Here is a 13,704-nt window from a genome sequence, read left to right on the forward strand (position 1 = left end):
ACATGGTACCCTCTGGGCCGTATTGTCGGAGGAACAGTGAGTACATGCTATGACATGGTACCCACTGGGCCGTATTGTCGGAGGAACAGTATGTACTTGCTACGACATGGTACCCTCTGAGCCGTATTGTCGGAGGAACAGTAAGTACTTGCTACGACATGGTACCCTCTGAGCCGTATTGTCGGAGGAACAGTAAGTACTTGCTACGACATGGTACCCTCTGGGCCGTATTGTCGGAGGAATGATGAGTACATGCTACGACATGGTACCCTCTGGGCCATATTGTCTGAGGAACAGTGAGTACATGCTACGACATGATACCCACTGGGCAGTATTGTTGGAGGAATGGTGAGTACATGCTACGACATGGTACCCTCTGGGCTATATTGTCAAGGAACAGTGAGTACATGCTACGACATGGTACCCACTGGGCCGTATTGTCTGAGGAACAGTGAGTACATGCTACGACATGGTACCCTCTGGACTGTATTGTCAAGGAACAGTGAGTAGACTCTACAACAGGGTACCCACTGGGCGATATTGTCTGAGAGAATATTTATTTAGACTAGTTTATGCATCCGTTGATAAAATTATGGGCCCAAGGCGCAACCTGTTATTGTCTGGTTTCCATTAGGTTTTCATGTCAACTTGCACCTGGCGCTAGTTAGATCAAGTGTATTAAATCAGACCCTGCAAACTACGATTGAAGTGTAATGTTTCTAAGTCAGTATCTTATTGTGTTATTTTACAATGTAAGTATGATATTGTGTTACAAAGTATTGCCAATGTGCTTTTACAATTGATGTTGGTTTATGTTATGATGTAAATACAACTGATGTATTGTGTTAAGATGTAAGAACGACTGATCTGTTGTGTTAAGATGTAAGAACGACTGATCGGTTGTGTTAAGATGTAAGTACGACTGATCTGTTGTGTTAAGATGTAGGTATGACTGATCTGTTGTGTTAAGATGTAAGTACGACTGATCTGTTGTGTTAAGATGTAAGAACGACTGATCTGTTGTGTTAAGATATAAGAACGACTGATCGGTTGTGTTAAGATGTAAGTACGACTGATCTGTTGTGTAAAGATGTAAGTACGACTGATCGGTTGCAGGTGTATCCCGGGCTGATGGTGACGTCAGGCTCCATATACTGGGTCCTCAATGCTCTCAACATCCCAGTCCACATCCGGGATATATGTGTGTTCCTAGCTCCGATATTTAGGTAAGTCCACACAGGCGCACCTCGGTATCCTGACTGATGAATAACCCAATTTGCAGCATCCATCAGCAGGCATTTGTCCTGAATATCATGTAATCTTCAAGATCTACTGACATGTCCGCAGTTCAAAAGCTCTATGCATGCTAAGGCAGCTGATTGTCGTGCTATTATCCTTTTGTAGACAGTGTACAATTCTCAGTTCAATGTCATATAACTAGGTTCTCTTCCCCGTGGGGACTCAGATTAGAATAGGCAGGCTTAAACTTTAGTTGTTACCTAACAAGCCAATGGCTCCTAACATTTTCTTCACGGAGCCAGGGGAAATAAAAGGAGCCAAGCTTCAAGAGTAATATCAGTAATGCATAATACTGTTCTTAGAACTTACATGAAGCCTATGTCAGAATTTTGGAAATTGAATTTTAATTCCATCCATCAGTATTTGACGCCGCATCCTATTCCTATCTCTAATTCTATGCATTTACTGATGCCAGGTCGCTATCTGGATTTTCTTTTTTCTTTTGATTTTTTTCGTAAAGCAGCCAAGTGGCTTTTACCTTATAAATATTGGTGGGAAATTGGGACCCTGGTGTAATAAAGATGCCTGCTTTTTACAGTGGCCTTACAGCACTTGCTGTGTATTTCTTCACCAAGGAAGTCTGGAATGCTGGGGCTGGGCTGTTTGCTGCCTGCTTCATTGCCATTGGTAAGTGGGAGGGAATATCGGGAAGAACTATCTGTGGCTATAGTCTGGAATGTAATTTAAGGTACCGACGTTTACAACAATATCTGAAAAACTATCAGACCTACTCCAGTCGAAGTGAGATTATTAAACAGTCATATGTAACTGTATATTACATTTAAAGACAATCGGTGCATGAATAAAAAATCTGTCTGTTTAGCTATCACTATATTTCATCAACAACCAGACCTGTTCGTCACTCAACTCGAAAGGTTGCACGGGAATCACACACACATGAATACGGTGTTAGCTTTGGGGGTCTCACCGTGTGTGATTCCCGTGCAACCTTTTGAGTTGAGTTGAGTTGATTGGTTCAACTGTGTCATATGGCCCTGTGACACAGGGGTAGCATTATGCAGATGGCTGTAACAATGAATGCTCGTTCCACACGTGACGAAAAGGTCTGGTTGTTGATGAAATATAGTGATAGCTAAATAGACAGATTTTTTATTCATGCACGGATTGTTTTTAAATGTAATATCCAGTTATGTATAGCAGCACTATTTTAATTTCTGGCTAGAATTAGGTCTACTTGACTCTCATTGAGGTGGTGACATTCTTGTGTATTTTTGTGTTTCAGTCCCTGGTTATATAAGCCGGTCAGTGGCGGGGAGTTACGATAACGAGGGCATTGCCATTTTTGCCCTCATGTTTACGTATTTCTTATGGGTAAGTCCACGTTTTCTAATCTACTCGAACTACTGTTATGCTTGATAATAATGAGTTTCTGTTTCTAAAGGGGTTAAACCCAATCTCACTCACTCTGACGAATTCCATCTGTTTGCAGATTAAAGCCGTTAAAACAGGAACGTTATTCTGGGCCATTTGCACAGCAGTGTCTTATTTTTATATGGTAAGTAAACTGTTTTTTGCATGTTCAACAGTCAAGAACATGCTAATATTTACCATGCCTTCTATTATCCAATTTTTGCAAAATGCTAAGAAATGGAGAATGTTTGAAATTATGAATGTTTAAAAGCATTGATAATATGAGCAATTCAGAAGAAATGTTCCATGTGACGGAAAGTATGTAATAGCATCATGATCATAGTGACAGTATCTATACAAGGATGTATTGTGTCATGGTATGTATCTATTGAAGAATCTGTATTTTGTACTACTCAAAAAAAGTTATAAAACACCAAATTCTTGCAATAATACTATTAGAAATATTGTGATTCGGCAATACACCAGTGCATCGATATTCTCTAACGATATGATACGCAATACACACTTCAATTTAATTCAAATTTTAATTCTGAGTCAATTCAGATTTTAATACCATACCGTTACACACCGGGAACACTTAAAACAGTAATGGAATGACTTTAATGGCAAAATGGGACCAACCTACGTAGAACATTTCCTTTTTTCCAGATACTCAGAAAGTTTTAAGCCTATTTAATAGAGTTTATGCCCCATGAAATATAAAAATTAGCACAAAATAGCTGCGAAGTAAGTATCATGATACGTATCGTATTGTAAATAGATTATCCCGATACATTTCATATCGGTAGATAGTTGTATCGTGACATCCTTAATTACTATTATGATCCCTCATGCTGCAACAGATTAACTGTAGTAATATGAAAAAAATCAGGTTTTCTTTACCTTCTTACAAGTCATCTACAACCAGAAGTGTTTCTCATGTTTCTTTCAATCAGTGGGGGCTGGGGTGATTTGCTGTGCAGAGTTGCGTCCCTTGGGCTCGCCAGAAACCTATGAATCCCGGTTTGCCCTGATTATGTTTCTAGGTTTGTCAGCACCATACCCGTGCTCGTGGGTTTCACCGAAGTGGTAAATGTCTGAGACCTGCATCACTTCTGGCTTTCCTCCCACATTAAGCTGACACGCCATGATATAACTGGAATATGGTTAAAAGCGGCGTTAAACCCAACTCGCTCACTATTGATCAGTCATGTTATTGTGTTTTCCCCATGCTGTATTTGGTGTGTGTTTCTTGAAACTTGGTGTTGGATGTTGCAGGTGTCAGCATGGGGCGGTTATGTTTTTATAATCAACCTCATCCCGCTCCATGTCTTCGTGCTGCTCCTGATGGGGCGGTACTCTACAAGAATATACACAGGTTGGTGGCAGGTTCCTGTATCCCATGCTTGTCCCCACATGTGGAAACTAGGGCAGACTAGGTCCCCGTGTCCCATGCTTGTCTCCCCATGTGGAAATTAGGGCAGACTAGGTCCCCGTATCCCATGCTTGTCTCCCCATGTGGAAACTAGGGCAGACTAGGTCCCCGTGTCCCATGCTTGTCTCCCCATGTGGAAACTAGGGCAGACTAGGTCCCCGTATCCCATGCTTGTCTCCCCATGTGGAAATTAGGGCATAGGTCCCCGTATCCCATGCTTGTCTCCCCATGTGGAAATTAGGGCAGACTAGGACCCCGTATCCCATGCTTGTCTCCCCATGGTGAAACTAGGGCAGACTAGGTCCCCGTATCCCATGCTGGTCTCCCCATGGTGAAACTAGTGCAGACTAGGTCCCTGTATCCCATGCTTGTCCCCACATGTGGAAACTAGTGCAGACTAGGTCCCCGTATCCCATGCTTGTCTCCCCATGTGGAAATTAGGGCAGACTAGGTCCCCGTATCCCATGCTTGTCTCCCCATGGTGAAACTAGTGCAGACTAGGTCCCCGTATCCCATGCTTGTCCCCACATGTGGAAACTAGTGCAGACTAGGTCCCCGTATCCCATGCCTGTCTCCCCATGGTGAAACTAGTGCAGACTAGGTCCCCGTATCCCATGCCTGTCTCCCCATGGTGAAACTAGTGCAGACTAGGTCCCCGTATCCCATGCTTGTCCCCCCATGGTGAAACTAGGGCAGACTAGGTCCCCGTATCCCATGCTTGTCCCCCCATGGTGAAACTAGGGCAGACTAGGTCCCCGTATCCCATGCTTGTCTCCCCATGGTGAAACTAGTGCAGACTAGGTCCCCGTATCCCATGCTTGTCCCCACATGTGGAAACTAGTGCAGACTAGGTCCCCGTATCCCATGCCTGTCTCCCCATGGTGAAACTAGTGCAGACTAGGTCCCCGTATCCCATGCCTGTCTCCCCATGGTGAAACTAGTGCAGACTAGGTCCCCGTATCCCATGCTTGTCCCCCCATGGTGAAACTAGGGCAGACTAGGTCCCCAGTTGAGAGCTTGCTTTTCATAAATGAATTAAACTAGTTTTTACATGCTTGGGGATGCAGAAAACCCATGAGTTTTATATTTGAAGAATCAGTTTTTTAGCTAGAACTGGAAAAATCCTGGACATGGGTTACTTGAGAATTTTAAAAGTTCCTTTGACGTAAACAGTTTTAGTTGAAAAATGAGGGGAAATACTGCTTACTGTATTTGTCTGACTTCAGCGTGATTGTGGATGTTTCTCATGATAGCCTTGTGTTTTCTGTTTCAGCATATTCCAGTTTTTTTATTGTGGGTCTCATCCTGTCCATGCAAGTCCCGTTTGTCGGCTTCCAGCCAATCAGAACCAGCGAGCACATGGCAGCAGCAGGTAGGGGTGGACATCCTAATATTGGCTGTATCTTAGCATCCGTGACTGAAGGACTTGGTGTCATTTGACGTATTGGAGTGAACTGACGATAGATTACACATTACAAGACCTGAAAGGGCAGGGGTATAGTAATACCAAGGAATTCTGTTTGTCCTTCCGATTGTGAGACCTGTGAAGATCCGGGATAGAATAGGTCTTCAGCAACCCATGTGTGTCATAAAAGGTGACTATGCTGGTCATAAGAGGCGACTAACGGGATCGGATGGTCAGGCTCGCTGACTTGGTTGATGCATGTCATCGTATCCCATTTGCGTGAATCGATGCTCATGATGTCAATCACTAGATTGTCTGGTCCAGACTCGATTATTTACAGACCGCCGTCATATAGCAGGAATATTGCTGTGTGCGGCGTAAAACAACAAACCATCCAACATCGTCTGTCCTTCTTTCCGTCCATCATTTCTTCTGAGGACATTTTTTTGTGTGCCTATAACTTGAAAGTTACTGCATAGCTTCTTTTCAAACTTGGTGAACACTTTCTTTACCAATAGGAGGGGTGCAGTGTGAAATTTGATTTCAATATTTGGATTTTGAGAAAAAATACAGCTATTTTGTTTTTCTTGACTTAGAATCTTTTTACTTCAACATTTGTGCGACCTATAACTTGAGAACCACTTCATGGATTCTTTTCAAATTTATGGAACACTTTCTATACTAATAGGGGAGGTGCAGTGCAAAGTTTGATTTTGATGTGTGTATTGTCTGAAAAAATAAGATTTTTTTCATGTTTTGAACTTTGTTTTGAAACAGCTGGCTAGTCATGCTAATCAGGGTGTCGGTTAAGTACATTGTGTTGAAATGCAATCGGTAATGAAATGAATTTTCTTTTGGATTGCCCCAATTTGTCAGATGTTAGAAATCAGTTGTTGCCAGATTAATCTTGGAAATATCCAACAACTGTTTTCATATTTAATGTCAGGTGATGTCAAGTCCATACTTGTTCAACTTGCAGACTGTGTTAAGAAAAGTATGCTAGTTCACACCCTTCTCTGTATCATTGTTGTGATTTAGGAGAATAAATCGTCTTCTTCACATTGTCATTATTACCACTTATAAACCTGTGTTAGAGCATGCATAAATCATCTAAGTGCTAAGCTCCCTCTGATGAACGAAGCCCCATCTGCTTACTTGCAGGTGTTTGTGTTCCTACTTGCAGGTGTTTGTGTTCCTACTTGCGGGTGTTTGTGTTCCTACTTGCAGGTGTTTGTGTTCCTACTTGCAGGTGTTTGTGTTCCTACTTGCAGGTGTTTGTGTTCCTAGTTACAGGTGTTTGTGTTCCTACTTGCGGGTGTTTGTGTTCCTACTTGCAGGTGTTTGTGTTCCTACTTGCAGGTGTTTGTGTTCCTACTTGCAGGTGTTTGTGTTCCTACTTGCAGGTGTTTGTGTTCCTACTTGCAGGTGTTTGTGTTCCTACTTGCAGGTGTTTGTGTTCCTAGTTACAGGTGTTTGTGTTCCTACTTGCGGGTGTTTGTGTTCCTAGTTGCAGGTGTTTGTGTTCCTACTTGCGGGTGTTTGTGTTCCTACTTGCAGGTGTTTGTGTTCCTACTTGCAGGTGTTTGTGTTCCTACTTGCAGGTGTTTGTGTTCCTAGTTACAGGTGTTTGTGTTCCTACTTGCAGGTGTTTGTGTTCCTAGTTACAGGTGTTTGTGTTCCTACTTGCAGGTGTTTGTGTTCCTACTTACAGGTGTTTGTGTTCCTACTTGCAGGTGTTTGTGTTCCTAGTTGCAGGTGTTTGTGTTCCTACTTGCAGGTGTTTGTGTTCCTACTTGCAGGTGTGTTTGTGCTGCTCAATGCCTACTCCTGCATCCGGTACCTGCAGACTATGATGACCAAGTCTGAGTTCAAGTACTTCTTTTTGTTTGCGGCGACCACTGCCGCAGGCCTGGTGTTCGTGGGGGTCGTAGGACTTACCTGGGCAGGTGAGTCTGTCTCCACTGTTGATGCACTTTCCATCATGCTTACTGCTGAACAATCCCTGGTTAAGGGGAATATAAGTTTGTTTGCTTGTTAAACGTCGCAATCATCAATATTCCAGCATCTCGGGATGTTATCAGTCACTGGATTGTCTGGTCCACACTCGATTATTTACAGTCATATAGCTATAGTATGGCATTAAACAATAAATAAATAGTATCAATTTAGGAACAGAAAATGTATTTGCAATTAGCTTGTTTTAGTGTTCATTTGTTCTTTTGAGAGTCTTTTCGCTTGAACCATGTATGGTATGTATGTGTTTCAGGTTATATAGCTCCTTGGAGTGGACGGTTCTACTCACTATGGGATACTGGTTATGCCAAAATTCACATTCCTATAATTGCATCCGTGTCGGAGCATCAGCCTACGACGTGGGTGTCTTTCTTCTTTGATCTCCACATCCTGGTGTGCGCCTTCCCTGCAGGGGTGTGGTACTGCATCAAAAACATCAATGATGAGAGAGTGTTTGGTGAGTCTTACTGGATGGGATAGTCGCTGCCCTTGGGTTTCCATAGTAGAATAGATCCCCGGTATCCCATGCTTGTCTCTCCTGTTGGGATTTCAGGGTAGAATAGATTCCTAGTGTCCCATCCTTGTCTCTTCTGGGGATTCCTGGCTAGAATATATTCCCAGTGTCACATGCTTGTCTCTCTCAGGGATTCCAGGATAGAATAGTCCCCAGTATCCAATCCTTTTCGCACCTGGGGATTCCTGAGTAAAAGAGGTCCCCCACTATGCCATGCTTGTCTCTCGTGGGAATTCCAGATTAGAATAGGCCCCTAGTACCCTATGCTTGTCTCCCTTTTCGATTAAGAAAAGGTCCCCGGTACCCCTTGTTTTTCTCTCAGTATTATTCAGGGGTACAGTAGGTCCCCAGTATCCCATTCTTGTCTCCCCTGGAGATTTTTGTGTTTGGATAGGTCCCCAGTTCCCCATGCATAAAAAATCTCATTCAGCTTCTTGTCGTTTTCCAAGTTTTAATAGGCTTTCATAATTCACATGTTCTTCATATCGTTCTGATTTCTCTTCCAGTGGTGTTATACGCAATATTTGCCAGCTACTTCGCTGGGGTGATGGTGCGGTTGATGCTCACGCTCACCCCTATCGTGTGCGTCCTTGCAGCTATCGCATTCTCTAAAACATTCGAGATCTACTTGAAAGACGACACTCCCAAGTCCCACAGATCCACGTCCGAGGAGAACCAGGAGAACAAGAACGACCGGCTGTACGACAAGGTGAATGTCATTTCCGTTGACCCAGAGGAACTTTACATTCAGACATGTTCATTCACGTGTTCAATTCCCCTTGAAGATTCTAGGTTAACGTTGATCTTCAGAAACCTATACTTGTCATCTGAGGCGACTAAGGGAGCGTCCATTGGGTTGATACAGCTGGGAAAACAATGTTGATGGTTCTTAATAAAAAAAATGGAAAAAAAATGGCCATGCCACTAACAGACTTCCATTTCCTGATGGTTGATAATGAACTGGGCTGGACTTTAATTTGTGTCTCCTGTGCATCCAATGAAGATCGTATTTTTGGCATTTATATCTATAAGAATTGACTCCAATATATGTTTGGAATTATAAATGCATAAAAGCAGTGTGCTCACTTTGTGTAAATCCACTATACAGATTTTCACAGAATAATCACCATCTCTTTTATGTTTATGCCTCCATAAATGCAAAAAATTGTAATTCCATTCTTAACAGGCCATGGGGATGTAGTTGTGATATTGATGATAGCATTAAACGTGATTCTGCCACAACAGAAGTAGATGTCGTCAGCCTGCATCACTTTAATCCTCTGTTAGGCAGGGTTTCCCAAATCTCTGGGTATCATTAAGTACCAGTACGACTCTAAAGAAGTTAAGAATGCCTGATTCTTCATTGGACTGTGGTTTACCTTTAATTTCTCTTGATAAAGATGTGCTATTAGACTTGAGGATTATCTCCCTTTTGTCCAGGTGGGGAAGACGAAGAAGGTGAAGGAGGACAAGCCGAAGGATGAAGAGTCTGTCGGCATGAACATCAAGAGTGTCATCGTCATCGCGATGTTGATGATGCTGATGTTGTTTGCTGTCCACTGTACGTGGGTGACCAGCAGTGCCTACTCCAGCCCCAGCATTGTGTTAGCATCATATGGACAAGGAGGGTATGTCATCTCGTTATATCCATTTTGGACACCAGAACTGAACCACTACTCCAAAAAAGACGACTATGCTTGTCGTAAGAGACGACTAACGGGATCGGATGGTCAGGCTCGCTGACTTGGTTGATGCATGTCATCGTATCCCATTTGCATGGATCGATGTCTCATGATGTCAATTACGGGATTGTCTGGTCCAGACTCGATTATTTACAGACCTACGTCATATAGCTGAGTGATAAAACAACAAACCAACCAACAACAACTCAAAAAAAAAGTTAGGGACCACACGAGGGGCAGTGGGGCAGACTTGTGGTTAAAGCGTTCGCTCTTCACGCCGAATGTTGGAGTTCAGTTCCTGACATGAGTACAATGTGTGAAGCCCATTTCATGTCATCTTTCTGAGGCAAGGGAGTTAACTGACTATGAAAGTCCAATTTCCACCCTTGTCGATCTATTGGGTATTACTAGTTATGTCCCTGCAAGGAGGGAAACTGGACTTTTACTGTCAGTTAACTCCCTTGCATCAGGAAGATGATTTCATGTGTCCCCACAGTGATATTGCTGGGATATTGCTAAGATTGTGTAATACCATACTCTCACTACAGACCATCCAATTATTTCGTATTACTGTAGTAAATATGTCATGCCATATCCGTATGATATATGAAAGAATCAGGTGATCCTTAACCTTTTCTCAGTAGTACATTTGCCAGTGGTTGTCATCGTTCAGATAGATGAGGGAGTGTTTTACTCAGCATCACTCATGTCATTACAGCTATGTGATAATGATAATGGTGAATTTATATCATTAATATAAAAGTTTCTTGCAAATGATTGATAGTGAAGGGTGTTTCAGTGACACATGAAGAGCTGGGCTTGAATAGGTCTTCAGCAACCCATGCTTGCCTTAAAAGGTGACTATGCTTGTCGTAAGAGGTGAATACATGAATCAAATTGTAAGGTTCCCTGACTTGGTTGATGCATGTCATCGTATCCCATTTGCATAGATGGATACTCATAATGTCAATCACAGGGTTGTCTGGTCCAGAATTGATTATTTACAGACCGCCGTCATATAGCTGGAATATTGCTAGTGTGGCGTTAAACAACAGACAAACAAACAATGCTGTGGCTTTCAATACTGAAAGATTCACTGACTAAACCATGTAAACAACTGAAACAGTTCTCTTTATTACTGTCACTTGTATGTTTGTCAGGAGCCGCACAATTCTGGATGATTTCCGTGAAGCGTACTACTGGCTACGTCAGAACACACACGATAAGGCTCGGGTGATGTCCTGGTGGGACTACGGCTACCAGATAGCAGGCATGGGGAACAGAACCACGTTAGTGGATAACAACACGTGGAATAATAGTCACATAGCCTTGGTAAGTCCTTCAGATGGCTGTAGTGGATATATCTTCCTGAGGCAAGGGAGTTTACCAAGTATAAAAGTCCAGTTTCCACCCTTTCTGAACTAGGCTGGAATTATGGAGTTGCAATTTGGCTGGATGAACAAGTCTATGCATAGTCCAATCAAAAATGAGAAATTGACATCCGGTTTGTAAACTGACGTTCAGATTTCCATGATTTCGGTCGATTGCAGGATTTGCAAAGCATGTGTAATGTCAACTTAGCGTCAACAGATATTTTCCAAATCTTTTCATGCTTTTTATCAAGGTGCTCACAGAATTTGATGCACTTTGCAAAGTAAAAAAGTTTCATTACAACATAGATTTTGAATAACTTTTTGGTCTGGAGTACTTATTAGTGTCAAACATGTTTATTTACAGTTAAATGTATGACCACCGCCATGGATGATCCACTCTCTGTGCATAATAATTATGTTGGTTCCAGGTGGGCAAAGCTATGTCGTCGAATGAAACCGCTGCCTATGACATCATGCGTAGTCTGGATGTGGATTATGTGCTTGTCATTTTTGGTGGAGTCATCGGCTACTCTGGGGACGATATCAACAAGTTCTTGTGGATGGTCAGGATCGCAGAAGGAGAGCATCCCAAAGACATAAGGGTAAGAGCTCCACTGCTCCCTTGCTCTCCTCCTCCTCCTCCTCCTCCTCCCCTACTCCCCCCTGCTGCCCTCTGTGGCCCTCTGTGGCCCCTGCTCCCCCCCGTTGCCCAAGCTCCCCCCCCATGCTGCCCAAGCTCCCCCCCCCCCCATGTTGCCATCCTGCTCCCCCCATTGCTGCCTTGCGCCCCCCATGTTGTTCCTGCTTCCCCCCTCATTGCCCTCTGTTGCCCCCTGTTGCCCCTCCCTAGCTGCCCCCCTGATGATGCCTGCTCCCCATATTCTTGTAATGACAAGCAAGTTATCAGTGATCACACAGCTGCCTAGTTTCAGTTGCCTCAAAGTGAACTCAAAGGTAGTTTCTGGTGTGTAGAGAAGTATGATGATAATGCCGATTAGGATCAGCCTTACACTGGAAATAAATAATTGTTTTGGCATGGAAACTGTTCTTTTAAAAGAAATCCCAGAATAAAGCTTGACTGGTTGATTAGATGTCTAATGGATGGGAAACCAATCATGACAGTATGTTGGTCCGATTGATAAGAAAAGATTGTATGCTTTCTACAAGATTTTAGATGCCATGGTATGCAAGTTGTTATCTTCGGAACTGCAGTAACAAACATGTGACGAACAAGTGATTGTGTTTCAGGAGTCGGACTACTTCACGCCCCAGGGAGAGTTCCGCGTGGACTCGGCTGGCTCGTCGACACTGCTCAACTGTCTCATGTACAAGTTGTCCTACTACAGATTCGGACAGCTGCAGGTGAGCTTTCTAAAGGGTCTCTGTGGGGAGAGTACCAAAGGTTTCATGCATTGCTACACTTTCTTCTTTGTTTGTTGTGTACCGCTGCACACAGCAATGTTCCAGCTGTATGATGGCGGCCTGTGAAAAGATTCAGTTAGAGTTGGTATTTCTGGCATAACTATCCCCCACCACGAAGGGGAAGTGGGATATGGGAATGGGTGCTGTCTATTCGTCCGGAGCAGAACTCAAAATTCATGAGAGATATCTTAACCAAACTTGGCACATAGATAGGTCTAGTGGTGAACTGCTGCCTTTTGATAATTTGGGATTTTTGAAAAAATTATTTTCGAGTTTACATGGAAAATGGTGGCAGTGCTCATTTCCACAGCGGATTTTTACAAATGTACACTATTTCTTACCTTGCACACAACCGGACATGTCATATTGGTGGGGGATATGAGTATTTGATGCTTGTTTATACATTGAATTGATAACACTTGATGAATGATAGCTATAGCTATAAAGTATTGGTATCTCCATCAAGCATTAATATAAAAGTGATTTTTGTAGCCGATATTGTGTTATCTGTGGGTTGTATGTTCACAGCTGGACTTCCGGACCCCTGCAGGATTTGACCGGACCCGTGGCGTTGAGATCGGGAACAAGGAGTTTGACCTGACCCACCTGGAGGAGGCGTACACTACGGAGCACTGGCTGGTGCGCATCTACAGGGTCAAGGACTTGAACAACAGGGAAATTGTCAAGAAACCACACATACCTGTGAAGAAGACTGCACGCAAGAAGAATAGAAAAGTGAGTTTATTGAATTAGAAGTCTTGATTAAAGCTCCCTTGGTTGTGTCCAATGATTGATTAGTTGTTTAAAGCCGCACTCAGCAATAATCCAGCTATACGACATCAGTTTGTAATAGTCAAATCCGGACAGATAATCCAGTGAGTGATATTGTGAGTGTCGTTCCATGCTGTTGAGGTCGATGACATGCAATCAACCAAGTCAGCAATTCTGACCACCTCATCCATTTAGTCACCCCTTACAACTAGCGGGGTGGTGGGGTAGCCTAGTGGTTAAAGCGTTCGCTCGTCACACCGAAGACCCAGGGTACAATATGTGAAGACCATTTCTGGTGTCCCCTGCCGTGATATTGCTGGAATATTGCTAAAAGCGGCGTAAAACATAAAAATCTCTCACACACTACAACCAGCATTGGTTGCTGGGACCTATTCTAACACCACAGGTGAGTTCTACTG

The 13,704-nt window shown here is 43.2% G+C and overlaps 1 protein-coding gene across 2 annotated transcripts in view; it reads left to right on the plus strand.

Moving 5' to 3' along the window:
- LOC139465807 (dolichyl-diphosphooligosaccharide--protein glycosyltransferase subunit STT3B-like) overlaps positions 1-13,704 on the plus strand; it is a 38,519-nt gene that overhangs the window by 18,018 nt on the left and 6,797 nt on the right. For both annotated transcript variants that reach the window (XM_071247736.1, XM_071247737.1), the window contains 14 exons: positions 1,117-1,226; positions 1,838-1,926; positions 2,543-2,631; positions 2,750-2,815; positions 3,949-4,048; positions 5,379-5,477; positions 7,310-7,456; positions 7,777-7,980; positions 8,544-8,746; positions 9,478-9,665; positions 10,880-11,051; positions 11,521-11,694; positions 12,341-12,454; positions 13,043-13,249. In XM_071247736.1, the coding sequence (XP_071103837.1) occupies positions 1,117-1,226; positions 1,838-1,926; positions 2,543-2,631; positions 2,750-2,815; positions 3,949-4,048; positions 5,379-5,477; positions 7,310-7,456; positions 7,777-7,980; positions 8,544-8,746; positions 9,478-9,665; positions 10,880-11,051; positions 11,521-11,694; positions 12,341-12,454; positions 13,043-13,249 (1,962 nt within the window). The remainder of the gene's footprint in view (positions 1-1,116; positions 1,227-1,837; positions 1,927-2,542; positions 2,632-2,749; positions 2,816-3,948; positions 4,049-5,378; positions 5,478-7,309; positions 7,457-7,776; positions 7,981-8,543; positions 8,747-9,477; positions 9,666-10,879; positions 11,052-11,520; positions 11,695-12,340; positions 12,455-13,042; positions 13,250-13,704) is intronic.

This window comes from Haliotis cracherodii, unplaced genomic scaffold (assembly GCF_022045235.1).
Source record: "Haliotis cracherodii isolate W230 unplaced genomic scaffold, xgHalCrac1.p SCAF_18, whole genome shotgun sequence".
NCBI classification, from domain to species: Eukaryota; Metazoa; Mollusca; class Gastropoda; order Lepetellida; family Haliotidae; genus Haliotis; species Haliotis cracherodii.